The sequence below is a fragment of the Camelina sativa genome, chromosome 14 (genome assembly GCF_000633955.1).
Source record: "Camelina sativa cultivar DH55 chromosome 14, Cs, whole genome shotgun sequence".
Lineage (NCBI taxonomy): Eukaryota > Viridiplantae > Streptophyta > Magnoliopsida > Brassicales > Brassicaceae > Camelina > Camelina sativa.
This window is the reverse complement of record NC_025698.1, coordinates 4,675,390-4,703,187: the sequence shown is the minus strand read 5'-3', so window position 1 is coordinate 4,703,187 and position 27,798 is coordinate 4,675,390. Positions and strand designations below refer to the sequence as shown.

The 27,798-nt window shown below is 35.7% G+C and overlaps 10 protein-coding genes across 14 annotated transcripts in view; 7 read left to right on the top strand and 3 right to left on the bottom strand.

Moving 5' to 3' along the window:
- Positions 1 to 853, top strand: part of LOC104739677 (uncharacterized protein At4g28440-like) — a 1,580-nt gene extending 727 nt beyond the window's left edge. The window contains exons 2-3 of the mRNA XM_010460112.2: positions 43 to 296; positions 459 to 853. Of these exons, the coding sequence (XP_010458414.1) occupies positions 65 to 296; positions 459 to 649 (423 nt within the window). The 5' untranslated portion in view covers positions 43 to 64 and the 3' untranslated portion in view covers positions 650 to 853. The remainder of the gene's footprint in view (positions 1 to 42; positions 297 to 458) is intronic.
- On the bottom strand, positions 1,222 to 1,790 carry LOC104739675 (gibberellin-regulated protein 8-like). Of its 2 annotated transcripts, none has more exons than XM_010460111.2 (2): positions 1,627 to 1,790; positions 1,222 to 1,513 (listed from the first exon to the last, which is right to left on the bottom strand). In XM_010460111.2, exons 1-2 carry the CDS (start codon positions 1,706 to 1,708, stop codon positions 1,326 to 1,328), a joined length of 270 nt encoding a protein of 89 aa, XP_010458413.1. In that variant the 5' UTR covers positions 1,709 to 1,790; the 3' UTR covers positions 1,222 to 1,325. The 2 variants fall into 2 exon arrangements, with proteins under 2 accessions (XP_010458413.1, XP_019091475.1); XM_019235930.1 differs by having other exon boundaries at positions 1,222 to 1,510.
- Positions 3,336 to 4,652, top strand: LOC104739674. Its single transcript, XM_010460110.1, has 3 exons — positions 3,336 to 3,482; positions 3,890 to 4,210; positions 4,389 to 4,652. Exons 1-3 carry the CDS (start codon positions 3,345 to 3,347, stop codon positions 4,455 to 4,457), a joined length of 528 nt encoding a protein of 175 aa, XP_010458412.1. The 5' UTR covers positions 3,336 to 3,344; the 3' UTR covers positions 4,458 to 4,652.
- On the top strand, positions 5,996 to 8,308 carry LOC104739673 (gibberellin-regulated protein 8-like). Of its 2 annotated transcripts, none has more exons than XR_760020.2 (2): positions 5,996 to 6,180; positions 7,988 to 8,110. XR_760020.2 is itself a non-coding variant. In XM_010460109.2 (2 exons), the coding sequence occupies exons 1-2, from the start codon at positions 7,784 to 7,786 to the stop codon at positions 8,170 to 8,172; spliced, it is 267 nt and encodes an 88-aa protein (XP_010458411.1). In that variant the 5' UTR covers positions 6,997 to 7,783; the 3' UTR covers positions 8,173 to 8,308. The 2 variants fall into 2 exon arrangements, 1 of the variants encoding a protein (XP_010458411.1); XM_010460109.2 differs by lacking the exon at positions 5,996 to 6,180 and adding an exon at positions 6,997 to 7,865 and having other exon boundaries at positions 7,988 to 8,308.
- On the top strand, positions 9,260 to 11,825 carry LOC104739671 (pre-mRNA-processing factor 17-like). 2 transcript variants are annotated; one of them, XM_010460105.2, is made up of 2 exons: positions 9,262 to 11,030; positions 11,524 to 11,825. In XM_010460105.2, the coding sequence occupies exons 1-2, from the start codon at positions 9,319 to 9,321 to the stop codon at positions 11,528 to 11,530; spliced, it is 1,719 nt and encodes a 572-aa protein (XP_010458407.1). In that variant the 5' UTR covers positions 9,262 to 9,318; the 3' UTR covers positions 11,531 to 11,825. The 2 variants fall into 2 exon arrangements, with proteins under 2 accessions (XP_010458408.1, XP_010458407.1); XM_010460106.2 differs by lacking the exon at positions 11,524 to 11,825 and having other exon boundaries at positions 9,260 to 11,034.
- LOC104739672 (ubiquitin-like-specific protease 1C) lies at positions 11,805 to 15,395 on the bottom strand. 2 transcript variants are annotated; one of them, XM_010460107.2, is made up of 14 exons: positions 15,000 to 15,395; positions 14,745 to 14,796; positions 14,594 to 14,661; positions 14,225 to 14,502; positions 14,020 to 14,059; positions 13,845 to 13,930; positions 13,729 to 13,758; positions 13,519 to 13,623; positions 13,322 to 13,424; positions 12,948 to 13,045; positions 12,634 to 12,756; positions 12,399 to 12,510; positions 12,200 to 12,307; positions 11,805 to 12,118 (listed from the first exon to the last, which is right to left on the bottom strand). In XM_010460107.2, exons 1-14 carry the CDS (start codon positions 15,330 to 15,332, stop codon positions 12,017 to 12,019), a joined length of 1,638 nt encoding a protein of 545 aa, XP_010458409.1. In that variant the 5' UTR covers positions 15,333 to 15,395; the 3' UTR covers positions 11,805 to 12,016. The 2 variants fall into 2 exon arrangements, with proteins under 2 accessions (XP_010458409.1, XP_010458410.1); XM_010460108.2 differs by having other exon boundaries at positions 14,745 to 14,793.
- On the bottom strand, positions 15,850 to 18,386 carry LOC104739670 (U-box domain-containing protein 18). The gene has a single exon (XM_010460104.2). The coding sequence runs from the start codon at positions 18,191 to 18,193 to the stop codon at positions 16,073 to 16,075; it is 2,121 nt and encodes a 706-aa protein (XP_010458406.1). The 5' UTR covers positions 18,194 to 18,386; the 3' UTR covers positions 15,850 to 16,072.
- On the top strand, positions 19,881 to 20,324 carry LOC109128600. Its single transcript, XM_019235256.1, has one exon. It carries the CDS (start codon positions 19,925 to 19,927, stop codon positions 20,279 to 20,281), a length of 357 nt encoding a protein of 118 aa, XP_019090801.1. The 5' UTR covers positions 19,881 to 19,924; the 3' UTR covers positions 20,282 to 20,324.
- On the top strand, positions 22,516 to 24,524 carry LOC104739669 (probable xyloglucan endotransglucosylase/hydrolase protein 33). Its single transcript, XM_010460102.1, has 4 exons — positions 22,516 to 22,772; positions 23,132 to 23,232; positions 23,340 to 23,548; positions 24,007 to 24,524. Exons 1-4 carry the CDS (start codon positions 22,532 to 22,534, stop codon positions 24,413 to 24,415), a joined length of 960 nt encoding a protein of 319 aa, XP_010458404.1. The 5' UTR covers positions 22,516 to 22,531; the 3' UTR covers positions 24,416 to 24,524.
- The window catches only part of LOC104739668 (nucleobase-ascorbate transporter 8-like), a 3,779-nt gene continuing 1,141 nt past the window's right edge, over positions 25,161 to 27,798 (top strand). Inside the window, exons 1-12 of the mRNA XM_010460101.2 lie at positions 25,161 to 25,588; positions 25,681 to 25,778; positions 25,871 to 26,047; positions 26,149 to 26,249; positions 26,346 to 26,421; positions 26,513 to 26,572; positions 26,651 to 26,841; positions 26,921 to 27,017; positions 27,122 to 27,208; positions 27,314 to 27,372; positions 27,485 to 27,576; positions 27,668 to 27,792. Of these exons, the coding sequence (XP_010458403.1) occupies positions 25,477 to 25,588; positions 25,681 to 25,778; positions 25,871 to 26,047; positions 26,149 to 26,249; positions 26,346 to 26,421; positions 26,513 to 26,572; positions 26,651 to 26,841; positions 26,921 to 27,017; positions 27,122 to 27,208; positions 27,314 to 27,372; positions 27,485 to 27,576; positions 27,668 to 27,792 (1,275 nt within the window). The 5' untranslated portion in view covers positions 25,161 to 25,476. The remainder of the gene's footprint in view (positions 25,589 to 25,680; positions 25,779 to 25,870; positions 26,048 to 26,148; positions 26,250 to 26,345; positions 26,422 to 26,512; positions 26,573 to 26,650; positions 26,842 to 26,920; positions 27,018 to 27,121; positions 27,209 to 27,313; positions 27,373 to 27,484; positions 27,577 to 27,667; positions 27,793 to 27,798) is intronic.

The following is a 27,798-nucleotide window of genomic DNA, read 5'->3' as shown; positions in this document are numbered from 1 at the left end:
TTTTTTTTTTTTTTTTTTTTTTTTTTTATTGTATATGGCTAGGGTTGTTATATATAAAAAAGAAATGGCTGAGGCAACGCCTGCTTTGAGGAAGCCAGTGTTCACAAAGGTTAATGAGCTGAGACCAGGAACCAACGGTCACTCACTCAACGTCAAAGTTGTTAGCACTAAGATGGTGATGCAGAGAGGAGGTGGAGGTCGTCCCAGTGGTCCTCAGGCTCGTCAGATGCGTATTGCTGAGTGTTTAGTTGGTGATGAGACTGGAATCATTATCTTTACTGCTAGAAACGACCAAGGTTAGAAAGAACACTCATGTTTGTTGTGAATTTCATAAATAATATTAAGGAAAATGGGATTTGCTATACTTTAATACAGTATATAAATCTTGAATTTTGGATACTAGGGTATGTCTCGTGTGATTTGTAATTGATGTTATGATTCTTTTTTTTATCGATCAGTGGATTTGATGAAAGAGGGCAGTGTAGTGACTCTGCGCAATGCAAAGATCGACATGTACAAGGGGTCTATGAGGCTTGCGGTTGATAGATGGGGACGTGTTGAAGTTGCGGAAGAGCCTACAGACATCACCGTCAAAGAAGATAACAATCTTTCGCTGATTGAGTATGAGCTTGTGAGCGTCGAAACTTGATATGTTTCCTCCAACAAAAAGAAAGAAAGCAGACTCAGCAAAACTGTTCTTTGTTTTGAAAATCTCAGGTTGCCCTCTTTTTTTGTAGATTGATTCTCTCTATTTACACATATCATGGGATCTTTCTCTTGTTTTTAGTATTCGTATTTTTACATGGAAATTTTTATAAATGGATACTCTCACGCAGAGATTAGTTTGGTCCAATGAGTTTTATGTTATTATTGAACCAATGAAGTCGTTCACATCGAAACAACCTTACATTTTTGCATTGGTCGACGCAACTGGTAAATTCTGTTGTTAATTACATGATTAAACCGATTTTTTGTTTATGACAATTGAGAAAGTAAACTCTCAAATATGTATTCCATCATAGTATATTCGCCAAATAGGTTGGTGAATATATATATTATCAAGAAGTTGATTTGCATTGCACTAGTGTTAGTAAGACATGTACAATGGTTCCAACATGTTTTTGTGTCTAGAAATTTGGGAAATTATTGTTATCCAAAGAAGCGTACTATAGCAAGAATCAGATGAAGACTTTTTTTTGGTAAAAGGTTAAATTGCTCACAGGTTTTTATTTCATATATATAACATAGATGAGATTAAATTTTCCATACATAAAAATATGTAGATATTATTAGGCATGCGATGAGGACTTTCAAAGCATATTTGTTCAGGGACACTTGGATCCACCTTGGGAGTTTTTCATATCACGGTAGCAAGGACATTCATCTTTGTTTCCATAAGTGCCTGATGGAACACATTTACACTTCTGGCAACATATATTGCAGTCCTTGATGCACTCTTCATGTTGTCTGTCATTCTTTGAGCATCTCACATTGCACTTTCCACCGCATGCTGCTAATTCATTTAAGCATTGCATATATAAAATGTTAGATTAATTTCATACAAGCAGTGGTTAAAAATGATTAATAAACCTACAATAACTAACTAGATTTAAGCATTACACTTACACGAATCAGCGCTTGAAAGTACGAAAAATGAAGACATGAGGAGAAGAGAGATAATGAAGAATTGTATCACTATGAGTTTCATCTTCACTTTTGGTTAGATTTCAAAACCTTTATCTTTATTTCTCGATAAGAGTAAAAAATAAAACTTGAAGATTGCGAAGAAAAAGTAGTGATGATGATGATGAAATGTGACTACAAAGGGGGTTACTTATAGTTGACAATTTGAAGTGAAATATTTATTATCTTTATCCAATTTAAATAAAAAATTTACAAATAAAAGATTTCTTACTTATTATTTCAATAACCAATATTGAAGCATCTATAAATTAGAAATCTGTTTTTTAGAGAGTGTTATTAAATTGAATAACAACAGATTTTACATAAAATTTAAGCACTATTTAAATTACAAACTAATAACACCCCTTATTATCTGTATTTAGAGTATAACAATAACAATAAAAAATTGCTCAACTTGATCATTTTCAAAATAATAGCTGATTCGGGAGTGTTTTTCTTCTGGTCAGGGAATTTTTTTTCCTTTTGTGGTTATAATTCATAACGGCAAGTTTCGTATAGTGCATATTGATTTGACAACTTAAAAAGGAAAAAAAAAATCATACGCGAGTTGACAGAAGCCATGTGCGGAAAAAAAAAAGAATATAGCAATTAACAGCGACAACTAGGCGATATACATACAGTCGTTTATACCCAAAATAGGATAGATATACAAGTCGTTATTGGATTAGAATACATTGAACATCTTGCAAAATTAGGAAAAACATGTTTTGCGGCTAACAACATGTTTTCCATCAGTTTTGCAAACACCTTGATTGATTATTGCTACCATTATTAGTTTTTGAAAGCGATTTGCTAGATTATGCCTAACATTATTGACCGGACCCAAAAGCTATGAACTAATTAACCGGACTATCAATGACCAACGGTGGGGTTTATTCGTTTGATCACTCTACAACAAATGGAAACAGGTTTTTATTTATTGATCCGTTTCCGTTCTAGCCCCCTACCCCACCTCAGCTCTCAAGTCTCATCAAATATCGAATCAATCAACTGTGGTCTAACAGTACGATCTTTAATTTACATCGTGTCCGAGAAATAAGCTACCTAGGTTAGGTTCCAAGACTTTTGCCCCCCAAAGAAAAAAGGTTCCAAGACTCAACATCTTCGGTGAACGCTTAGATCATTATATTCCATGTAGACTTGGTCCAAGTCTTAATATTAAACGACATCTCGAGTGAATCATGTTAACAATGCCGACAAAAAATGTTATCACCTTAATTTTTATAAGGAATGGCTTGTGGTCTTTTTTAAAGATTGAACATACTTGTAAAATTGAATCTCTGAACATTTAAAAAAAAAAGTTGAATCTCTGAACACCAAGTTCTAGAAATGAGTCCAACAGTAATACCAACTAATTAAAAAAATTATTCGAACTTTTTGGAATATCTATAAAGGTAAAATTTACAAAGTAAAAGTCTTAAGTAGTGTGTAAGCTCATGGACGCAAGCACAAAAGCCATGACTTTGTTTGCGAAACATCATTTTCCTCTATAATTACGCAGCTCTTTCTCTCAAAATTGAGATTTGTGACTCTCTCTGACCCATGCCTTTTTTTTTTTATCGCTTTATATATAAAGAGAAATGGATTTGAAAAGAGAGAAACATATTTCATAGTAACATAATAAAAGAAAAACAAAAAGAATGGAAAGGGCAAGAGAAATAGGAGAAGGAAGCTCATCGTCGTTTAGGGAACAACGAAACCTCAGAGAGAAAGAGCGACGTATGCGCATGAAACACCTCTTCTCTATACTCTCTTCTCATGTTTCTCCCACTCGTAGGGTCCGTTTATATCTCTCTCTTGTCTCTAACATTTTTACAATATTATATATATATATATATATGTGTATATGTAACTACACCATTTTCTTAGATGTACACGGTGGTGTCGTCTAATGGCCTAGCCACTTACGAACCCGCGCGCCTATGCTGCGTAAACCATAGATTTTTAGATATTGGGTTTACTAGTCCAATTCTCAATGCTAGCTTGTGGCCGGTCTCACTCTCTAGCCAATGCAGCATTTAGCTAGGGTTCCCAGTATTCGTATAGAAAAGTTTTAAAACAAATGATTCATATATAGACATATATTTGCCTTTTATGTTTTAGTTAATATATTGATTATAAGCAAAGTTTTGCTAAAAATCATGGAAGTGATTAGTTTATTTTGTGCTTTTATTGTCATTAACAGTTGCCAGTGCCTCAACTTATAGATCAATCGGTATCATATATGATCCAACTGAAAGAGAAGGTAAACTATTTGAGGGAGAAGAAAAGGACATTGTTAAGAGGAAAAGTCCAGAATCGCTCTGAAGGGTCGTCGTCACATCAGCCAAAACTCAGTATTAATTCACGGGATTCGACCATAGAAATGAATCTGGTTATGGATTCAAACATAAAAAGAGTATTGTTACGTGAGCTTGTGAGTGTTTTTGAAGAAGAAGGAGCTCAAGTTATGAGCGCCAATCTTCAGAACTTGAATAATATGACCTTTTATACCATCATAGCCCAGGTATGTATGAACTCATCCACACGTCTTGTTTGTATATCTATTACAAAGACACATGCATGCATGTGGATTACGTCTTTCTTTCTTTTACGGCTTATGTGCGGTGTGCCCCGTCTTTTAAATAGAGTTTTGAACTAATTTTGAAGGATTATATAGTAATCGCCTAAATGAATATCTTCAGGCTATCATATCTCGGATCGGGATTGATTCATCAAGGATAGAGGAGAGAGTAAGGTGTATAATCTCATGATTTTTTTTCTTGAGCTTTATTGTATCGCAAGTCATTAGTCTACACGCTAGTTTGTTTGCAATACTTATATGGTTTTTTCTTTAAAAATGTGTTTGTTCTCTATACATGAGATCTCAATTTTTTTTGTTTTTCTTTTCTTTAAGAGTGTATTAACCCTATTAAGGTTTAAGATGAAAAGAATGAAAAATGTCTTCATAAAAAAAATTAATAAAAATAAATATGGCCACATTTGGAGTTTGGAGTTTTTAGTAGCAGGGACATTCATCTTTGTTTTCGTAAGTGCCCGAAGGAACACAATTACACTTGTCGCAACATATTTTGTAGTACTGTGAGTCACTTCTCATGTTGTTCGGCCTTGGAGCATCTCACATTACACTTTCCACCACATGCTGCTAATTCGTTCATCATCAAATATAGAATATTATAATTATTGCTAGACAACTTAGCTCAAAGGATAATTAAGTATACTTAATTTCACGAATCAGAAAGTATGAAAAGGATGTGAGGAGCATAAACATTATATATGAAGAATAGAACCTCGAGCTTCATCTTCATTTTGGATATAAAAAAATTAAAAAAAAATCTCTCGATTTAAGTTTGTTACCTAATAAAGACGAGAAAAAACAAAACGTAATGTTTACAACCAAAATGCAAAAGAAAACAAATGGTGATGACTTGGGGGAGGATGAAATTGTGGCTGCAAAAAGAGTATTACTAATAGTGTGAAATTTTGAAGCGAAATATTTGTTATCTATTGTGGACTAGACAATTCACCAAATCATAGTTACGGAGAGGCTCATCCTTGAAGCCATAGTTGTAGGGATTCACCAAATCTTTGGTGATTGCGACGACGACGAGCCAAGCAAATATATCTTCTTCTTGTGAGCCCAAATGACTAGTTTCTTCGTGTGGAATTCAAATATTTGAAGAAAGAAAAAAATTAACATGTGAAAAATGCAAAAAGATTAAAATTGGCACGTATTGCAGTTTCCAAGAAAGTGGTCAAGCGGCAAGACGATTTATATACAGTGTTCTTCCATAAGTATCTATCATTGTACGATTTGCTAAAACTTGGATGACACATTTTAATTACTCGGTTGCGAAATCATGACTAACATCTACCTGGACTCTCCAAGCAAGACTCAACAAGCTACACAAGTCTTAATTTTCTGTCTTTGTATTCATCTCCCGTGGACGTTTAAATCATCGTTCCATGTAGCTAGACGTTCTCTAGTGAATGATGTAGACATTAATACGGCCAAAGAGAGTTGTGGCCTTTAATAATTTCTAGGTTGTGTCCCTTTCCTTGTGTGATAATGATAGCTTGTTGAATAATCTTAGTTAGTTTATGGCCTGTGATACTATACTTAGGATGATATATATGTGCACCTGATTAATCGAACATGGGATTGTTTGATTAAGTGGTCCCAGTTCTATCGGTATACAAAACAATTTTCCTTTTCTATTCGTTGATGGGAACGTAGTACACATATTAGTAGTACTTTTGTAAGGAATGCATTTTTATTTAAAAGAGAGAATTGAAAATGATTAGGGGGAGAGATACAGAGAGGTGAATTTGAAAAGAGAGAAACATATTATAGTAACACAATAAAAGAAAAAAAGAAAAAAATGAATAGGGGGAGAGAAATAGGAGAAGGAAGCGAAACCTCAGAGCCACGAATGCGCATGAAAAACCTCTTCTCATGTTTCTCCCACTCGTAGGGTACTTTTCTCTCTATATATATGATCACTTCCTAGCTAGTAGTATAACTCTCTTTTTCTATCTATATGTTTATATATTAGATTGTACATGTGTTTTATATATGCGTATATACAATAATACAAACATATATCTACGTACACAATTATTGTTAATTATATGTACGCATTATTCTTAAGAACTGATTTCTGATTAGGCAGTAGTCCCTCTATGAACACCCAATTAGCTCTTAACTGATTTCTGTTACAAGTAGGGTCGTTCCTTCTGGAAAAATACTTAGGTTCATCCACCCCCTCTTCTTTCAGTCAATCAGAATCTTCCATCTAATATTTCATTAAAAAAATAAATCAAAATTAAATTAAAAAATAAAACAAATTAAAGAAACAAATTATGTATACTTTTAATTAAGTAAAGTTAAATATTGGTTTGGTTTAGATTTTTAAAATTATAACAAAATTATATATCGGTTTGGGTTTACAAATGAAATGGTTAGAATTTAAATTTTACAATTAAAACGAAATTATATGTCGGTTTGGGTTTACAAACGAGGTGGTTAGAGTTTAGATTTTATAATTAGAATGAAATTATATGTCGGTTTGGGTTCATAAATGAGATGGTTAGGGTTTAGATTTTGCAGGTAGAACGAAATTATATGTCGGTTTGGATTCATAAATGAGATGTTAGGCTTTAGATTTTACAAGTAGAACGAAATTATATGTTGGTTTGGGTTCACAAATGAGATGGTTAGGATTTAGATTTTACAAGTAGAACGAAATTATATGTTGGTTTGTGTTTATTAAAGAAGAGTTTAAGTTTTTAGTTTTATAATAATGTATACAAATTTTATTTATATATTTTATAAGGCGGTGAACGAGAGGTTCACCCCTCCAAGTATTGTTAGGTTCACCCCTCCAAGTATTGTTGCCAAGTATTGTTCCTCCTTCTGCCGATATTCGTTCGTGAGAATCAACCATATATAGAAATGAATCTGCTTTTTTTTTTGTTTTAAATTTTAATATATTTTCTCTGTGCAAAGGGAAATGAATCTGATTATGATTTTTTTTTTCTTTTTTAAGTTGTCAACTATTTTCAATATCCACTACACGAAACTTGCCGTTTAAGTATTATTAATTATATAATTTATAACCACACAAGTAAAAATAAAATAAAAATTCCCTGAGCAGAGAAACACTTCCGAATTAGCCATTATATTGTAAATATTAAAGTTGAGCAATTTATTATAGTCTTTTTTTTATATAGTCTAGATAGAGATAATATCTATGTACTATAAAGAAGTTTTATTGGTTTTGTAATTTAAATGGTTTTTTTAATAATTATAAATGTCATGTAGAATCTGATGCTAATCAATCCAATAATATCATTTAAGAAACAAATTACTAATTCGTAAATACATTGACATAACAAGTAAGAAATATTTCATTTGTAAATTTTTTATTCATTTCACTTCAAATTCTTAACTATAAGTAATCCCCCTTTGTAGTCACATCTCATCATCATCACTACTGTTTCTTTGCAATCTTTAAGTTTTCTTCTTTACTATTATCGAAATAAAGATAAAGGTTTTGAAATCTAATCAAAAGTGAAGATGAAACTCATAGTGATACAATTCTTCATAATCTCTCTTCTCTTCACGTCTTCATTTTTCGCACTTTCAAGCGCTGATTCGTGTAAGTATTATACTTAAAATTTAGTTACTTATATATTGTAGATAAATTTATCATTTAAAACCCACTGCTTGTCTGAGATTTCTAACATTTTACATGCAATTAATGCTTAAATGAATTAACAGCATGCGGTGAAAAGTGCAATGTGAGATGCTCAAAGAATGACAGAAAACATGAAGAGTGCATCAAGGACTGCAATATATGTTGCGGGAAGTGTAACTGTGTTCCATCGGGCACTTATGGAAACAAAGATGAATGTCCTTGCTACCGTGATATAAAAAACTCCAAAGGAGGACCCAAGTGTCCTTGAACATATATGCTTTGAAAGTCCTCATCGCATGCCTAATAATATCTACATATTTTTATGTATGGAAAATGTAATCTCATGTACGTTTAATGTATGATGAAATAAAATCTGTGCTTTACTAATGAAATTTTTTGTTATCTTTAAAACCTAAACACATTAAGAATAAATCATGTCAAGGTTTTCTTATATGATTATATCTCTCTCAGCTTTATTTTTACTGAGACCTACAGCTTCTGGTGATTAATGCGGAGTCTCTCGTTAATCTGGTTCTTGCTATTGTATGTTTTTTTGGATAACAATATTTTTTTCCAAATTTCTAGAGTTACTTTCGAATAGCCATTTTTATTTTCACAATGTCATCGTGCACACAAAAACATGTTGGAACCATTGTACATGTCTTACTAACTAATGCAGTGAAAATCAAATTGTTGATAATATACATTCACCCACCTATTTGGCGAATATACTATAATGGAATATATATTTGAGAGTTTACTTTCTCAATTGTCATAAACCAAAATCTACAAGGGGTTTAATCATGTAATTAATAGATTTTGAAGAATCATCTATGGATATATGTATATATTTTGAAGCATGAAATTCCAAACAAAAAAAACAAAGTCTCTCCATATAAATAAATTTTGTTGGTATGCTCTTCACGTTGCAAAAATCTCTCGAAAAAATTGTTAACCAAAAAAAACAAACTAATATAACAATCGCGTGCGACTGAACCTAGTTAATTATAATTAAGTCTACGCTAGTGTTTAGTATTTAAAAGCAAATAATTTACACGTTACTCTAGCAGCTCTTCGTTATCTTTGTACGAAGTTGTTATGAAAATGTATCGTATGAGTTACGGAGATATGACCAAGCTAATAAGTAAACATTATTGTACTCGATCACTTAACGACAAGAAACCTTAATTAACTTGTTTCTTCCGGTTTATATCGGTTTGACTTGGTGTGATTTTTACCCGGGGACGTAAATGTCAAAACAAATACATTAGCGGGGTGAATTTGAAAACAAAACAAACGTCAGGGGTCAATCTTTCAAAATTGGAACCCTTATTGGATTTAGGAATTTTAAAACCCTTAAGAGAAACAGAGGCGAAGAAACAAAGAACACTTTGGTGTGAGCAGAATCGTAGAGATGGATCTGATTCAATCATACGAAGAAGATGAAGCCGTCGAATCATCACCGGAATCTTCACCGCTTCGTATGTTAAAGGCGAAATCATCAGCACCGGAGGTTGACGATACAGCGCTAGCTCTCACGGTGGCTAACGTGAATCAATCGAATTCGAAGCCGATTAATCCGACTCAACATGTCGTCGTGTTTAACCCTACCCATGATCAGCTCTGGGCTCCGATAGTCGGCCCCGCGCACCCGTATGCGAAAGACGGGATCGCTCAGGGGATGCGGAATCACAAGCTAGGGTTTGTGGAAGATGCTTCGATTGGATCCTTTGTGTTTGATGAGCAGCACAATACGTTTCAGAAGCATGGTTACGCGGCTGATCCGTCTGGGATGAATTACGTCGGCGACGTGGAGGCGTTGAGGAAGAACGACGGTGAATCGGTTTATAATGTCCGGCAGAGTGAGCAGAAGCGGAGGAAGATTGAGAAGAACAAAGAGGAGAGAGATGGGGAAGAGAAGAAGGAAGAGATTGAGCCGGAGGCTGAGAATCCGGCGAGTGAAGCTTGGCTTACGAGGAATAGGAAGAGTCCTTGGTCGAGGAAGAGGGAGGTTGTTCAGGGAGAGTTAACGGAGGAGCAGAAGAAGTATGCGGAGGAGCATGCCAAGAAGAAGGAAGAGAAGGGACAGCAAAACGAAGCTAAAGGAGAGCATTACGCGGATAAGAGTACCTTCCATGGCAAAGAGGAGAAAGATTACCAAGGGAGGTCTTGGATTGAGGCTCCGAAAGATGCAAAGGCCAACAACGATCATTGTTACATTCCAAAACGTTTGGTTCATACATGGAGTGGTCACACGAAAGGTGTTTCTGCTATTAGGTTCTTCCCAAAGCATGGACATTTGCTTCTCTCTGCAGGTATGGATTGTAAGGTTAAGATTTGGGATGTGTATAACTCTGGTAAATGCATGAGGACCTACATGGGTCACGGCAAAGCTGTTAGGGATATTTGCTTCTCCAATGATGGGACTAAGTTCTTAACTGCTGGCTATGATAAGAACATTAAGTATTGGGACACGGAGACTGGCCAGGTTATCTCGACTTTCTCCACTGGGAAGATTCCATATGTGGTTAAGCTGAATCCGGATGATGACAAGCAAAACATTTTGTTGGCTGGTATGAGTGATAAGAAGATTGTGCAGTGGGATATTAACACGGGGGAGATTACACAGGAGTATGATCAGCACTTGGGTGCAGTTAATACAATCACGTTTGTGGACAATAACAGAAGATTTGTCACATCTAGCGATGATAAGTCTCTGCGAGTGTGGGAATTCGGAATCCCGGTGGTTATCAAGTATATCAGTGAGCCCCATATGCACTCTATGCCTTCGATTTCTGTCCACCCGAATGGTAATTGGCTTGCTGCGCAGAGCTTGGATAACCAGATTCTGATCTACAGTACTCGAGAAAGGTTTCAGCTGAATAAAAAGAAGAGGTTTGCAGGGCACATTGCTGCTGGTTATGCATGCCAAGTTAATTTCTCGCCAGATGGACGGTTTGTAATGTCAGGAGATGGTGAGGGTAAGTGCTGGTTTTGGGACTGGAAGAGCTGCAAAGTCTTTAGGACTCTTAAGTGTCACAATGGAGTATGCATTGGAGCCGAGTGGCATCCTCTGGAGCAGAGTAAAGTCGCAACATGTGGCTGGGACGGCTTGATTAAGTACTGGTAAGTAACCTTCTTCCAATCTGTTTGGTTTATTTATGTGTTTATCATTATGCATGCCTTGTTTTACTTAACAGATGCATAATAGTTGTTGGTTTTAAATAAGTGTAGCAAAGCTAGAGTTCTCGTATGAGTAGCATGCATGTAGGATGCGTCTTAAAACTTTAGGAATCAGATCTCTTATAGCCCTATTCGCTGGATGATAGTTTAAACTGAGAAAATATTAGAGAGACAGACAACTCGATGGATTCATTAGTACATATGTTATAAAAGGGATAATGAATTCCACTATATGTTGCACTATCAGCAATTATGATTTTGCTATTAGGCGGATAATAAAACTAATCTCTACATTGATTTATTACTCACCAAGAATTTACTCTATTTTGTAAGATCTCTCTGATCATTAGATTCATTATTAGTAACAAATTATAATCTCGTGGCTATAGAAGTCAGTCATATTGTTTGATACTGATGTTTTGTTGCGTATTTGCAGGGACTAAAAGAAGACAAAAGCATCACTGAGAAAGAGAGAGTAGTAGAAGGCGAGAAATCATGGCGTAGCCTGGGCTAATACAGAATGCTGCATCTTTGGGATACAAACCCGCTTTAAGTTTTGCTTTCCTCTGTGTTTTAGGTTCTTCAATGTTGTAACAATTTGAGTTAAATGGATTATGTAGAGGGGAGACTAAAACAATTTTTTAATGCTTGAGAGAAACTGTTGACTGAGTCGTTATAAAGATAGCATGTAAGACGTGAAGATTTGCAAAAGCTGTGTTATTTGAACCTTTGCAGCAATGTTAGCTTTCATTCGGATTCATTACTATTTGCCTATTGGCTCGTAGTTGTTTTGTTATGATTACATCATGCTTAGTTACTACAGGACTTACAAGAAAAGGACCCGTGAACGAAAAAATTTTCTTTCATTTCTTAGTTAAGAGAGACCAAACTCAACACGGATCTCAAAGATTTTCTGTTCTATACAGCTTTTAATCTGTTTGGTTACCCTTGCGGAAAAGTTCAACGAGAATGTTCCAGATTTTGATCCTTATAGCCGAAGCTTCATCGGGTTTAAACCACTTCTTGTGAATCTGGAGATGGACTCAAGAAAACGAGTTAGTGCTAACAAACATATACTTTAGAAGAGATCAGGAGGTAGAAGAGAAACGTACCATTCCCAAATCCTTCAGTTTCAGCCTTTGAGGAGCTTCTTCGATGAAACGTTTTATAAAGAAGAGCACAAACAAACCACAGTCGAAATCATTCTTCTGTTGTGGAACCTGAGTTGGTGGTGAAATAAAAAATAGATGAATACTATAATTTGTCTTTAAACACTATATATTGCAACGTAAGAAGTGATGAAGGACTAGCCTGCACTTCAGCTTCGTTGATCATATTGGGAAGGTCTCTCCATACTTTTGCTGAAATTGGTATATCCATTGAAGCATCTTGGTTTAGATAGTTCCATTCCTCTCTCAGAAACCTGCAACAATAAGTTGTAATTAAAACCATAAATTTAGAATATATATATGAAGATGGTCTTAACACTCAGAAACTTTATGTAATCAGCATCAAATCATTGGTACGGGTTCCTAGAGTCTCTCACCTTTTGACATTATTGAAAATTAAACTTCTTGGGTGAAGTCCCAATGAATCTAAGTGAATTATAGTCAATCCCGATTCGTCTTCCTGGTCTGGGATGCAAATTATAACCAAGCTCCAGTGGAGACTGAAACATCCAAGAGGAAGAAAAAGACCAATAAACTATTTATCAACGGGTACAGACTGAGATGCGATAACTCTGATCTAAGATAGCAGTTTTTTGCACAATCCTCAGAGCTTAGACGACAAAAAACTACTCTTCATGCCATGAAGATGCAATCATAGGATTCAATAGACAACGGTCAGCAAATTACTTACTCTTCATGTATTGGAATAAATATATATGATTTACGGAATAGATCTAAACCCTTCCACCACCGCCTGAACCTTACAAAAAATGCATCCTTGTCATTACCCTGATCATATTGAAAGGTGAAGACGAAGAGACCGATCAACACAAATAACCAAGAAGAAATCACAAGATGCAAAAGAAGAGGTAGTATTATCATTTCCGTCTCAATTCTTGTTAAAGTTGCATATGAATTATTTAGATTCAACCTTCTATAATAGAATACTGAAACTTAAACCATCTTGAGGGCTTTAAATATTTTCAGATGCAAAACCAAAAATAATGAGCTGAGAACCAATGATTTGTCATTCTATTATTCAGAGACATCAGGGAAAAGAATCACCTTGTATGAAACAGCTTCTGTGAGCTTCTTATAGAAAAACGTATTGAAGAAATGACAATGAGCAGCTGTCTCATTCGTTGAAAATACATGGTGCTGCAAGAACCTAGTCAAACAGAAGCGAAAATAATCACATAAAAGCCATAACATGAGAGAGAGAGATAATAATGCAAGTATGCAAATCGGTACTTAAGAAACACCTGAGGTAGAAATTTATAACTGGCGACTTAAGATATTCTCCAGGTGAAAGACATTTCAGATCTTCAAGAGACACTTGAACAAGGTCTCGCCCGTCCCTTTGATCACTAGATGAAATGAGAAAAAAGAAAAAAAAAAAAATAGTTATTTATCTTATTGACGATCACACTTAGTAAAACATAACACCAACTACAAGGTAATGTTTTACCCACCTTGATGGGTAGTATATATCTTCCGGTAACCTGCAGATTTCACCAAAATTTAGGTTATTCCAACAAGGAAGGGTCAGTCAATTGATGAAGATAAACAGAAGTAACTCTATTTTCACCCTTCAGGAAGTTCACATGCTTCCTCTAGTACCATTGGAGACTGAGGTTCATCTTCATCCAAATTAATCACTTGATCATCTGATTTCTATAACAAAAGTGTCAAAACGGGTGCTAATGTCCTTTTATAAATTAATTACGTACAAGAATACAATTGTATGGCATAAGATGACATACCTTCTTGCACTGTGATGGTGTTGTTTTCACACTCCACTCCCTGTGATAAAAAGATGCACATATCAGTAACATACTAAATTCTCTTCTGAACAATGGTTAGCCAGGGCCACAGGGTATGGCATACATAGTAGTAACCAAGAATCTTGAACTTGAAAAGACATGCAAGAAAATCTCTGAAGCAGTAGCAGAGAGAAAAGATATAGACCTGGGAGTTTCATAGCCAACTTCATCGTCGTCGTCATCATCATCGTCGACTAATAAATAAGGAGAAGACTCCTTTGGCTTTGCTTTACCATAAGCTTCGTTGAGTTTTCGATTCCCTTTTGGATCCTTAGATCCAGAATAAAAGTTTCTTTCACTTACATTACACTTACTTAATCTTGGCAGCGATCGCCACCCATTACTTTTCTCTATTATAGAATCTCTATTGGATTTTCCTTTCCAGCTTCCACGTTCCAAATCTTGTGTTTTGTCATTAAATAGCTTCACGGGTTGAACAAAGTAAATCAATTAGCATCAAGAAGCAGGCACGTAAAAAGATTTTAAACAACAGGGAATGTAACAAACGCCATACTTTGGGATTGTCACTCGACCTTTGTCTAGAGGAGTCTTTTGAGGCTGTATTCTCTTGTCTAGACACACCTGGAAGAACTTAACATATTAAGAGACAAAGTTTTGCACTTTACACCAACATTAGCTGGGGGATAAACCTGACAACAAGATACCTGAGCTTTTCGGTTGCTCCAGAATCTGGCATGCATCATTGTCCGCATCCTGCTAAAATAAGTACGTGTCACAAGACATTGTATCAGATAAATCCATCCATCTTTAAAAAACAGAGAGCCATATCATATTTAGCCAAACAAAACCAGAACTATAGTACTAAACAAGTGAAAAGGTTAAGAACCAATGAGAAGCTTTAGCCAGAAAGAAACTTGAACCAATCAGATCCTCCAAAGTCCAAACACATAGTAACATACCGGTTTGGTCCGTTGCAACATCCTTCGCTGCTTCTCGTACTCAATGTCTCCAATTCTGTTGCGGGTTTTGTCGCCTTTATCTGGCAACTTGTCACCTAAAAGAATAAGAAGTGATCTCTGACGCTTCAGATGCTCGTCTAATTCGTTATCACTGAGGGATCGCACGCAAACGGCGGATTCCTCGCCGGAGAGAGTTGGCTCAGGCGGCGGAATTTTGTCAGTTCCGATGATCTCCAGCTCGGGAACATCTTCCTCGGCCAAAGCATCGTCCCAATCTATGTTGAACTTTGTCTTCACCACACGATCTAACTCGATTACTCTTTGCCTCTTCATCTCTCTTCATCAATGAAAAAAACTACCGATATATTATTATTTAGGTTTTGGTTTCTTGAATTCTCCGGCTTATTTTTTTTTTTTTCTCTTTTTAATAATTCTTGCAACTTTTTGTGTGGTTTCTTCGAAAATATTTTATAAAAATACATCTAATTTATTTTACTTAGATAATAGGCTTCTAATTCAAATCCAATAAATATATTACAAAAAAAAATTCTATATAAATTAGATTATGGGCTTCTATATAAATTATTTTTATCAAAATCGTCCTATATTTTACGTGTGATTTTCTAAAAAATAACAAAAATAAATAATATATCTTAAAAATAATTAGCTTTCCAGTCAAATCCAGTTCAAAATTAAAATTAGAAAACTCTATATGAATTATAGATTATAAGTTTCTAACTCAAAAAAAGTTAAGTACCAAAATATATTTTTAATGTTAATTTTAGGTCACAAGGTGCATTAAAAAGCTAATTTGTTTGCTTTCATATTGTAATTGTTATTATTAATTCATTTATACATCCAGAAAGAAAAAAAAAATACAGTATGAAGTATGGACTATGGACACAGCTTCTTAAAAAACATGAAGCTTATTGCCATCCCTCTTTGTCTTTGGTTTATACAACAAATACTTACATATGTTAAAAAAAAATAGATAAATGAATTTCACCCTATAAGCTTCTTTTTGGTAAAATAACTCTTTTAAATACTCAAGAGTTACTGTGTACCAACCAAAATCACCAGGCGTGAACGAATCGTCCTCTTTGAAGACTTGGATCAACTGAACCGGACGAACCGGTTTTCCTCTCCTGGAACTCATGGATCATTCTGATAAGCGCACTAGCCTTTTTGCTTCCTCCATATTCGCCGTTACTTAACACCGTGTAAAGCGACCCCATAACCAACGAGTTCTTCACTAGAACCCCAACGACGTCACGACCTCCGTTAAGACAAAGGTTCAAAATCAGACCAACACAGTGCTGTTTCACCGCCGGCGAAACATCCGACGAAGATAAAACCTTTACCGCGAGTTTCAAACCGCCACGTCGGATCACCCCAATCGTCCCATCAGGATACTCTGCCAGCTTCGCAAGCGTCGCTAAACAATCCGCCGTGAGTTCGCCGCTGGTATCTTCCGATCTCAACAGATCAAGAAGTATAGGAACAGCTCCGGCGGCGAGTACACGCCAATGGTTATCAGATTGCATCAACAAACCCATAACCGCGAGCAACGCGTTTCGTTTTGCCGAACCGCCGTAATCTTCTCCTTTAACGATCTTCATCAGTCCCGAAATCGAATCTTGGTTTTCTCCGATCAGTTTGCTGTAATCTTCAACGGAAGAGAGATAGAACAGAGCAGAAGCAGCGTATAGTCTCGTCTCTGTTTTAGCTCCTTCGTTGAGAATCTCTACGATGATCTTTAACCCTTCTCCAACAATCTTGGATTTACCAGTAACGTGCTTTGAAAGATTCAAGATCCCAGCCATTGCGTTTTCTTGAACCTTGGAATCTCCGGAGGTAAGAAGCCTTAAGAGTGGACTCACGGCACCAGCTTTAACCAGACAAGACCTGTTAAAACTACTTGTCTTGGTCTGAACACGAATCTCTCTCACGGCTCTGTAAATCATCTCTTCGCCGCCATTGAGTAGCTCCGAAGTGAGAAACTTTGCTATGAGTTTCGCAGCTCCCTTTGCAGCCAAACTCTCCGGCACCACGTCGTCTTGAGTCTTCCTTCTCCGGCCAACAACAATACTCGTCAAAACGATGCCGTTTGTTCTGCAGTGCTTATAAATCACTCGCCTCACGGAAACGTTGTCAACCAAATCAGTACTCGCGAGAGTCTTTCCGGTTTTAGGGCACGTGATGTTACCGGATCCGATCCATTTTGTAATGGAGCTCCGATCATATGTGTGCCCTGTTTCTATAACCACAGGATCCATCATAATCTCTAGTGAGATTGGACAAAGGAGATCCTCAACTTTTAATCCTCGAATCAAGTCTTGGTCTTTGACACTATCATCTACGTTATGATGATGATGATGATCATCTCTCTCCATCCGTCGAAGTATAACGCATCTGCAATAGCATATGAACCCCATTAAGCTACTGAGAAGCTCGACTCGAACGTTACTATTCTTCTTCTTCTTCTTCTTCTCATCTAACCGCTCCGCAGCTATCTCTTCTCCGAGAAAGTTAATTTCTTTGACGCAGTCTCCCCATTTTCTGATCCCTACGTAATCCAGAATCAGGTTTATTTCATCTGGATCGGGACTAACTCTGTTCGAGAACAGAGCAAGGATCCGATTTACAGAGCTCATGACTCGTATATCATTTGTTTCAGGTTCGACTCCAAACTTACGAGTTTGCCGCACCACTAAGTCAACCAGATCGTTGACTTCGCTCGGTAAGTCAACGGATGCGACAGGGAACGCGCCAAGACTGGTGGATATGGATCGAGTTAGGACCCGGAGATGATCCGAGACTTGATCAGAGTTCATCATCATACATAGCCTAGCTCCGTCTCCTGTGCAGTCTTCTACAAGGAACTTGAGCTTCTGGAATATGACGTGGATCTCCTTGAGACTCAAGACGGCAGCAGAGTCGTGGTGGAAATAGCGTCTCGGAGTCCCGACTCGGATCCGGATCTCTTCAAAGACGAGAACTAGGTTTTGGATCCGCCTTAGAGTTTCTCTGAAGCTTTGTTTATTTGTGGAGAAGCGTTTCGACTTGAATGTGAGAATGTCGCCGGCAAGTTGAATGAGAGAGTCGAGTAAGGTGACTATGGAGATTGATTCGCATGGTTGCACAGCCGGAAACGTCAGGATCCGACGACCTGACCCGGTCTTAGTATGGATCATGCTGCTATGACTTTTTAAGATCAAAGTTTGTTTTTGGATGTTTGTAATTGTTTTTTCGAGTAACACGGCGACATGGAAGGTGGGGGAAATTATATAAAGAGTTGACAAAGGTTTGAGACGCGTGGCGATATATAATTGGTTAATGTAACTTGGAAACCCTGACCATTGACAGTGTGCCACGTGAGAACCGTCGAAAACGAGGAAGAGGGAGGTTGCTTCGTAGATCGTAGTGGAGTGTGTGAGGATCCACGTGGTCATGAAGTTACGTGCATGGAGTCTGCCGACATTTGGTACGACCCCATGTGTAAGGATATATATAGGATATTTCCTCTTTCATTTATTCAATTATATCATAAATTCTTGTAAGTACAGTATTACTTTTTCGATACGAGTGATTAATTTCATGACTTAGTCTAGATAGTTGAGATACTTACGGAAAACGATACTATATATGTTTTATCTGATTATTTCATTTGTATGCATTTTGATTATAAAACTTATGGCAATGAACATGATTTTTGGGATTTGTGATCATAGTACACAATTTGCTTTGTTAACCTATCGTGGGTTGTGTAACTATATCCATAGCATTTTCCACCAATAATCACTCATTAGCAACACACGGAAAGAAAGAAAAAAACATGGTGTAACAGAATATCTTCGTTTCACTCTCTAAGTTTTTTAAGCTAGAAACCCTTTAACAAAAAAAAAAAAGTTTTTTAAGCTAGTCAAGAACATTATTACTTATTATTTCGTTTTTGTTATCAGCCGAATATATTATCTTCTTTGGATATAATTCTTTTTGTCTATAATCACATCATATGTCACAAGTAGTCGTTATATTATAGTGAAAGTAACCTTTTTAATCACCATTCTTGGCATTATCCCGGAAAATAATTCGAAGCCATGCCCGATCTATTGGCTTGTTGAAGCTTCATCACCTTCAAATTTTTCAGATATATTATTTTGAAAATACCATATTTTATTTTGGAATCTTATTAGGTTTGTTACCTGAGATGCTATAAAGTTGGATATTTCCAGGTGGTGCTCTTTAGTTTATCAGCTTGGACTGTCGATTCTGAGGAGTTGTTATAATATTCGGGAACAATGGCCGGTTGAGTTATTAGGGGACCATCTCTTATAAAAATGCAAGAACTAATCATTCAAAGGCAAAGTCAACCGTTGATTATTTTTTATGGACTTGCTTTGAGTTTTTTTTTCTTTTTCTGTCCCAAATTCATTTAGAGGAAAACGAATAAGAAGCAACATGTATGTACTTCTTAGTTTGTTATTTATTTGGTTGAGCATTTACTTGGAATTATCACGGGAACATCATAATTTCGTGCCACTTTGTCCCGGCTGTCCATCAGGAAATATCATCTCATTATAATGTCATGCCATTTGTAATAAAAATCAAACCGATTCGAATCAAATTTAAAATTAAATCGAAGGATTATAAACCGGTTTCATAAAGATGTACTGGCTTAGTTATCGGATTCGTCTTCTTAATACTATTCAATCAATGTCGCCCGTTTCATCATCGGACGTTTTGATTCTGTTTTAATTTGAAAACGACTAATTTAAGACTCCAAGACGTTTTGATCATCACAATTAATATCATAGCACTGTTTTCGTATAAATAAACGGGTAAGGATCTTGTTATTGTTCATCAATCGAAAAACAAACTTCACATAGAGTCAATATTTTCATCAATTCTAAGATTTCTCAGTTATGTCTATCAAGAATGTGCTTCTTCTTCTAGTGATCATATCAGTTGTTGTCTCTACAAACGCTCAGCTACCACAATTTCCCATTCCTTTTCCATTCCAACCCAGCCCCGGCATGCCAGGGTTCCCCGATATTGCAAAATGTTGGTCATCCGTGATGAATATTCCAGGATGCATCACAGAAATTTCTCAAGCCATACTTAGTGGACGATTTGGCAACATTGGTCCAGCTTGCTGCAAAGCATTTTTGGAAGGTGAAACTAACTGCTTGCCGAAACTCCCATTGAATCCATTTTTTCCTCCAATGTTGAAAGAGCAATGTTCAAGAATTGCAGGCGCAATTCCTCCTGCCACGAAGTAAAATTTTTAACTATAAGAGCTAGCTATGTTAATCGTTTGATGTTTAGCTGTTTTCTCTCTATTTTTCCTTGTCGACGTTTAGTTGTTTGCTTAAGCTAAAGTTAGTTTTACATTCAAGGATTACAAATTTACAATAATATAATGTTAGCAATATATGAATAAATTTTTCTTTTCAATAAATTATTAGTCATTATCTGCTTATGATCTATATAATTCTGGTTAACATGGTCACTGGTCAGAGCTGATCCGATCCTTCTCTCCCCCCATGACATACACACTTGGCCCATCCTTATAGGCCCCCATAATAAGCCCAGATAATCGTTTTTGTCAGGGCAAAGGCTAACCAACCTTGTCCGTTTATAACGATTCCATCTTAACACAAAGTATAGTAGATCGTCCTTTATCAGGACTAGGTCTTGCAACTTGCATCTAGCATCATAAATCAAGCACAAACATTCTAACGATACAAAAAGGTTAAAAAGAAAAATTGATCGCTTCCACATAAAAAACAACTAAGTTTTTGTTTAGATTCATAAAACAAATCCTACCTTACACCATGTGAGTTGTTGTGTGAGTGTGACAATTAGGAAGTTCGGAGCCATTAAACTTAATGTAAGATCTGCACCGCGTCATATTACTCATATTTGTTACCTTATGACAGACCTAGAAAATATTTTACCGCAAACATATCTACTTTGAATTATCAACCTTGTTATTGGAATCTGAGGAAGTAATATATATAGGAATAATTAATTAGAAATAATAATATAGATCTCGTAATCTTTAGATAAAAATAATTATAAACGTATGATTTTGTGTTGTGAAAAAAAAAAATGATTGTGTGTTGTGGAGTTTGTTAGGGTGACATGATCAAGATGAGAGGATACGTGATGTTGCGCGCCGAATTTAAAATTACACTCATAAGAACAATATATATGATAATAAGAATAAAATCAAGAAGAAAACAAATAAAATAAGACATAACTATCAATTATAATTAAATGAATGCTGAAAATGCAGATTTGATTGGTTGGTTAAGGTTTGATATGAACCATCTGTAAACTGCCAGCCTGAGAGTTGCTGTATTGAATTGCATGTCACAACTTGTTTATGTTTACATCACAAACTCTCTTGTCCTTTTTCGTCTCTTCTTGTCTTCAATTAATTAAATGAAAATAATGATTACTTTTAACATTTTCATTTTTTTTAGGTTTACTGTTATATTTTATCTATTTTCAACTTAAACGTTTATTTTTTGAAAAATAACTAGTAAAAAAAAAGAAGTAAAAATATAGAATTGTCAAAAGAAAATATGAGTTACATGCCAAAATTTTAAAAATGTTAAGGTAGTAGTTTCAACTTCACATAATGTTTAGAATACTCTATCAAATAATTCCAAAAATACATTCGGTGTGTTAATTAAGAAGATGTTCTGATCCAAATTTAATAACAAGACAAACAAAAGGTGTAGCAAATTAATTATTTCTATAAAAGAGGGAGAGATAAAACAAAGTTTGGCAAAAGAGGAAAGGAGAAGTCAAAGCATGGTATAGCATTACCATGCCCACTTCATCATGAAGTCGTATATACACGTTAATGTGTATGTGTGCATTTGTGTATAATACTAGTAATTAGTAAGGTTTAATCTTATAAATTATAATTAATGAAGCAAAAACTTAATTGTATCAAATCAATGAAAGAGGGAAACAGAATTGCCCACATGCATATGTCCCAAACCTGAAAGAAAAAGTGTGTTAGTCTGACATGTGCTGCAGCAACATTGAATTCAATGTTTTCCTTTGGTAATAAGAAACTTTTCTGAAATTTTATGGAGAAGTGTATGTATGCTGCTAGTGATTTGATTCTGAAATTATGATAATCGAAGAATCATAAACAGCCAAACTAATCACTTGGGAACTCTTGAACGGAGCCAACGTCGTCACATGCATGAATTCTTATTTTATATGTTTTCTTAACTTTTTTTTAATAGATTGAGACAATTTATTTACGAACATTCTTCAGTAACAACTAACAACTAGCAAGACAAAAGAGTCCATTATGGTGGTCTCTTTTCTAACGAGGATCAATCAGAACAGAGGTAAGAGCCAGCTTGTCTACAACTCATTGTGTCAAATACCCAATTCACCCCCTCTCACTGTCCCACCCTTACCTCTATGGCTCTATATATATACACCACTGACACAGATAACATACTATATACAAACTAATCAGTAATCAAACACAAACGAGAATGGCGTCTTTGATGAAGAAGTACAACATGAAGATTATTTGGGAAACAGCAGTTGTGTTTTGTCTCTGTTCATTGTCTTTTGTTTCTTCACACAGCAGGAAATTCACAACACCAAGCGTAACTCGCCTCACTGATCAATTTAGTAAGATCGCCATTGAAAGTGGCTTCTCCAGACGTTTCGGGGATCGCAATATTGTAGTCAATGGCTCCCTCGCAAAGCTCACTCTCGACAAATCATCTGGTAATACAACTCTGCTCAATTCTGTTATGTTTTTGATTCCTCTGTTTTTTTATTTTCCCTTTATTTATGATCAACTCCTAACTAAATATATAATGAAAACATGTTAATTGCTTTAGTCAAGTAAGTTACTTTATCATATAGTCCTTAAATCTTAATACATAAAGAAACATAAATGGTCGGATTCGCATTCACCAAAATCTTGACATTTTGAAAAGTATGATTTTCTTAGTTCATAACCTTCTTTTATTGTTAAAATCAAACTTATATTTTCTTTGTGATGATTTGCATATTATTCACAAAACTTATATCTATGATCTATATATGTGAATAATTTATATATGATATTGACATATTTGCAGGAGCTGGGTTGATGTCAAAGAACAAGTATCAATATGGTTTCTTCAGTGCAAGACTCAAGCTTCCTGCTGGATTTGCCTCTGGTGTTGTGGTTGCTTTCTATGTAAGTATAATATGATCTATAGTTATAAAATGAGTAGTGTTGATCATCATATATAGTTTTTTTCTTTTGAAGATACATACTAATGTATATTTTCGATATGCATGCAGTTATCAAACGCAGAGAGTTATCCGAAAAGCCACGACGAGATAGACATAGAATTGTTGGGTAGAAGTAGGAGAGATGATTGGACGATCCAAACGAATGTGTATGCAAATGGAAGTACGAGAACGGGAAGAGAGGAGAAGTTCTACTTTTGGTTTGATCCAACGCAAGCCTTTCACGACTATACCCTCATTTGGAACTCCCACCATACTGTGTAAGTCACACTCATGATTCATGACTATGATCATCTTCTTCTTAGTTCCTTAAGAATTAGTATTGATTATATTGTCATTCAAAATAAGAAAAGAAAACGTTATGGGCCAAAGAAAAGTCAACACAAACAAAAACATTATACATAGGTTCATGAATCCTAAGGCAATGCATTCATGGAGGTAGTAACTAGAATGTATTTTTAGACATTAGATTAATTATCATAATGACCATTTGTCATCTACTAAAGTTACAAATCCACCTAATGCATGTTGACAAACAAAAACAAAGATACAAGCTGATATATTCTTAGATTAATACAATATATTTAGGGATTGGTTTTTAATACTCAATAATATTTTATTTGAACAGAAGGAAACTCAATATTTTTTTAAAATACTAACTGTGATTAATCCCTAATGTTTTATGTCAATTAACTAAACCGGTGTATGGATTTTACAGATTTTTGGTAGACAACATTCCGGTTAGGCAGTTTCCGAACCGGGGGGCCTTCACAAGCGCGTACCCGTCTAAACCGATGTCTCTATACGTCACCGTTTGGGACGGTTCAGAGTGGGCCACTAAAGGTGGTAAGTACCCCGTCAACTACAAGTACAGTCCCTTCGTGGTTTCCGTAGCTGACGTCGAGTTAAGTGGCTGCTCCGTTAACAACGGCTCCTCTACCGGGACCGGGCCATGCACCAAGTCGGGCGGGTCGGTTTCGAGTTTGGACCCTGTTGATGGTCAGGATTTTGCCACGTTGTCGAAGAATCAGATCAATGCCATGGACTGGGCTAGGAGGAAGCTAATGTTCTATTCTTATTGTAGTGATAAGTCGAGATACAAAGTCATGCCTGCTGAGTGCAACTGATTTTTTTTAATTACTTATTGACACACACACTGTTAATGTTACCCTCTCAAATATTCATTTTTTCTAATGATATAATTTTACTCAACATATTAGCGGTTGAAAGTAAGGTTTCAAATTTTGTCTTCTTATATTTTTCTTACAATATTCTCTTACAAAAATGATTACAATTTTAAAACACTTGTCTAACGTTGGATATAATCTAGTTGATATAACAGCATTGAATTTGAATTACTGTATGCTCCCTCATGTGTAAATCCAACGGTGAAGATTGAAACACATATATTTAAAATTTACTTTAACCATTACTTGTTAAAATAAAATCCAAAATGTTTCTAAAAAGACAATAAGGGTTCACTCTATATCACTCGTCAGAATCTACACTTGACTCATTGTTATTTTAAGCCATTATATGACAGAAACGTGAAGCAAGAGAAATAATGCGGAAAACCTATATCTAACGTGGTTTTTACTTTTTGAAATTATTTATAAATGAGACCAAAGTTAATCAAGAAACTTATTTACTAAAAGGCTTTTTTAATTTATAATAGAATCATAATATCATATAGTTGACAAGTATATGTTTAATTTCTTTGACTACATTAAATAACTTAAATCTACTAGTCATTCACGCTCTTCAACAAATTCAATGCAGGCTTTCATTATGTTTTGTCATACTCTCTCCCTTTGGTTTCCTCAATTGTAGTTTTTTTCTTCTTCAAAGTCGTAACGTAAACTTACAAAACTCTTTCTTTTTCCATAAAACGTTCCTTACATTTATTCTCTCTGCGACTCTGCCAACACCCCACACACAACACTCTTTTTTTCTCTCGTCATCTTCCTTCTTTCACTTTCAGTTTCTGAGCGTTTCAGTTTCCGTATTTTCTAAACTTGTTTAATCATAATTTTGGTTTTTCACTTCTCTTTTGTGGGTTTTGTTGAAGATCCACACAACAAGCTTCACCCACTTTTACTTTTTTCGGGTTTATCCAAGAAGTTCCGAGCTTTCCATCTCTTTATGTTATTTTCTTGAGGTTTTGGGTTTCCACCGGAAAAAGAAGAAAATGGCAGGAGAAAATGCAGAGCCGCCGCAGAAACAGGAAGATCTTCAGCCTCATCCGGTAAAGGATCAACTTTACGGTATCACTTACTGCCTCACAACTTCTCCTCCTTGGCGTAAGCTCTTCCTCACATATTTCACTTACCATGACCAAAATTTGTGAAAAACTAAAGATTTCTAAAATTAGCCTTATATTTGTTGGGATCAGCGGAGACAATACTTCTGGGGTTTCAACACTACTTAGTGATGCTTGGAACGACTGTTCTCATTCCAACAATGTTAGCTTCAAAGATTGATGGAAGAAACGTAAGTCTTTTTTAGAAAAATTGTTACAAAGACATAAGACTCTCTCGGGTCTGTAAAATTGGTTATTTTTTGTCTTTTTGACTCAAATGCAGGAAGATAAGGTAAAGTTGATTCAGACATTGCTCTTTGTTTCTGGACTCAACACGTTACTGCAAAGCTGGTTTGGGACTCGTCTTCCTGCTGTCATTAGTGCTTCTTACACCTATGTGCCAACAACAATGTCAATCATCTTAGCTACTCGGTACGATGACATTATGGATCCTCAAGAGGTTGGTGAAGGAGGAAGTCAGGAATTACATTATCTCTTTGTTTTGTGTAAGTTTGGTTACTAAGTCAACTAGGTGTGCTTTTTTTGTTTCCTTGTTTGCAGAAATTTGAAAAGATCATGCGTGGAATACAAGGTGCTCTTATTTTTGCCTCAGTTCTTCAGATCCTTCTTGGTTTCAGCGGCCTTTGGCGCAATGTAGTAAGGTTAGAATTCCTTGCATGTAAAACAGAGATTCCTCTGTTTCTTGATGATGGCGTTTTCGGGTCTACATTGTTTGTTTTTGTTTCTCTTGTTTTTAGGTACTTGAGTCCCTTATCAGCTGTGCCTCTTGTAGCATTTTCCGGCTTTGGGCTATATGAACAAGGATTCCCTATGGTATGTATACATATACATGCTCATAGAGTTAATTGTGCTCTTGGATAGTATTTACTTTAAACTCCTGAGTTTTGTGTTCTGCTCATTACAGCTAGCAAAATGCATTGAGATTGGACTGCCTGAGATCATACTACTTATCCTATTCTCACAGGTTAATGTCCTTCCCATAACCAATTTGTCAAATTGTTACCAAATGTGGGTATTTATACCATTTTGTTGGTGTCTGCAGTACATTCCTCATCTGATGCAAGTAGAAAGATTCTCCATCTTCTTCCACCGGTTCGCCGTGATATTTTCAGTGGCCATTGTATGGCTTTATGCATACATTCTCACCATTGGTGGGGCTTATAGTAACACAGGAAGCAATACTCAAATCAGTTGCAGACCTGATCATGCTGGCATCATTAGCGCCGCTCCATGGTATATATAGATCATTAAATTTTATATATTCTTCTGGTTTACCTAGACCGGTTTTGTAATGCTAAGCTTGTTGATTCAGGATTCGAGTGCCTTATCCTAGTCAATGGGGAACTCCTACTTTTAATGCAGGAGATATTTTCGCTATGATGGCTGCTTCTTTCGTTTCTCTTGTTGAGGTCAAACGCTAAATCTCTCTCCCTTTTTTTTTCCCACTATATGTTATAAAAACTTCGAGGCATACTTATGTATTTGATCCTTGTGACTGTGATCACTGGAACAGTCCACAGGGACATACATTTCTGTATCAAGGTATGCAAGTGCAACACCAATCCCACCTTCTGTGCTGAGCCGTGGAATCTGTTGGCAGGTGAAACTAAAAAACACCATGAAACTCATATAAGGCTTAAAACTATTTATATCTATTGAATCATCAAAACAGTCTCAATACTAATGTGGTTCTCTTGTTTTTAAGGGATTTGGAATTCTTCTATGTGGATTATTTGGAGCAGGAAATGCAACAGCCGTGTCTGTGTAAGTAAACACAGTTTCATCTCTAAACTCCAAAACAAAAATAAAACCAGAAAAAGACTTTCTTATTCGAAAACAACATGATGTTCAAACGGTTTCTTGATGATCCTTGTAGGGAGAATGCTGGTTTATTGGCTTTAACAAGGGTTGGTAGCAGAAGAGTAATTCAAGTATCAGCCGGATTCATGATCTTCTTCTCCATTCTTGGTATATTCTCTCAGATTCCATAGCGCATTTTTCGTGTAATAAATCTACAATTCTGAAGCTTCTTAACATACATAGAGCTTCATTTTTTCAGGTAAATTGGGGGCCATCTTTGCTTTAATTCCAGCCCCTATCATCGCAGCTCTTTACTGTTTGTTCTTCTCATATCTTGGTACAGTTCTTGAAACTACTGAAACAGAGTGTTCTGTTTTTTTTTTTTTTTTT

Coding starts and splice junctions, on each gene's coding strand:
- LOC104739669 (XM_010460102.1), top strand. CDS start 22,532: ATGGCGTCTTTGATGAAGAAGTACAACATGAAGATTATTTGGGAAACA. Junction 22,773..23,131: donor CACTCTCGACAAATCATCTG/GTAATACAACTC, acceptor ACATATTTGCAG/GAGCTGGGTTGATGTCAAAG. Junction 23,549..24,006: donor TGGAACTCCCACCATACTGT/GTAAGTCACACT, acceptor TGGATTTTACAG/ATTTTTGGTAGACAACATTC.
- LOC104739675 (XM_010460111.2), bottom strand. CDS start 1,708: ATGAAACTCATAGTGATACAATTCTTCATTATCTCTCTTCTCCTCATG. Junction 1,514..1,626: donor ACTTTCAAGCGCTGATTCGT/GTAAGTGTAATG, acceptor TAAATGAATTAG/CAGCATGCGGTGGAAAGTGC.
- LOC104739672 (XM_010460107.2), bottom strand. CDS start 15,332: ATGAAGAGGCAAAGAGTAATCGAGTTAGATCGTGTGGTGAAGACAAAG. Junction 14,503..14,593: donor GGTCGAGTGACAATCCCAAA/GTATGGCGTTTG, acceptor CAACCCGTGAAG/CTATTTAATGACAAAACACA. Junction 12,119..12,199: donor AACTGAAGGATTTGGGAATG/GTACGTTTCTCT, acceptor GTCCATCTCCAG/ATTCACAAGAAGTGGTTTAA.
- LOC104739674 (XM_010460110.1), top strand. CDS start 3,345: ATGGAAAGGGCAAGAGAAATAGGAGAAGGAAGCTCATCGTCGTTTAGG. Junction 3,483..3,889: donor ATGTTTCTCCCACTCGTAGG/GTCCGTTTATAT, acceptor TGTCATTAACAG/TTGCCAGTGCCTCAACTTAT. Junction 4,211..4,388: donor TTTATACCATCATAGCCCAG/GTATGTATGAAC, acceptor GAATATCTTCAG/GCTATCATATCTCGGATCGG.
- LOC104739671 (XM_010460105.2), top strand. CDS start 9,319: ATGGATCTGATTCAATCATACGAAGAAGATGAAGCCGTCGAATCATCA.
- LOC109128600 (XM_019235256.1), top strand. CDS start 19,925: ATGTCTATCAAGAATGTGCTTCTTCTTCTAGTGATCATATCAGTTGTT.
- LOC104739673 (XM_010460109.2), top strand. CDS start 7,784: ATGAAACTCATAGTGATACAATTCTTCATAATCTCTCTTCTCTTCACG. Junction 7,866..7,987: donor ACTTTCAAGCGCTGATTCGT/GTAAGTATTATA, acceptor ATGAATTAACAG/CATGCGGTGAAAAGTGCAAT.
- LOC104739670 (XM_010460104.2), bottom strand. CDS start 18,193: ATGATCCATACTAAGACCGGGTCAGGTCGTCGGATCCTGACGTTTCCG.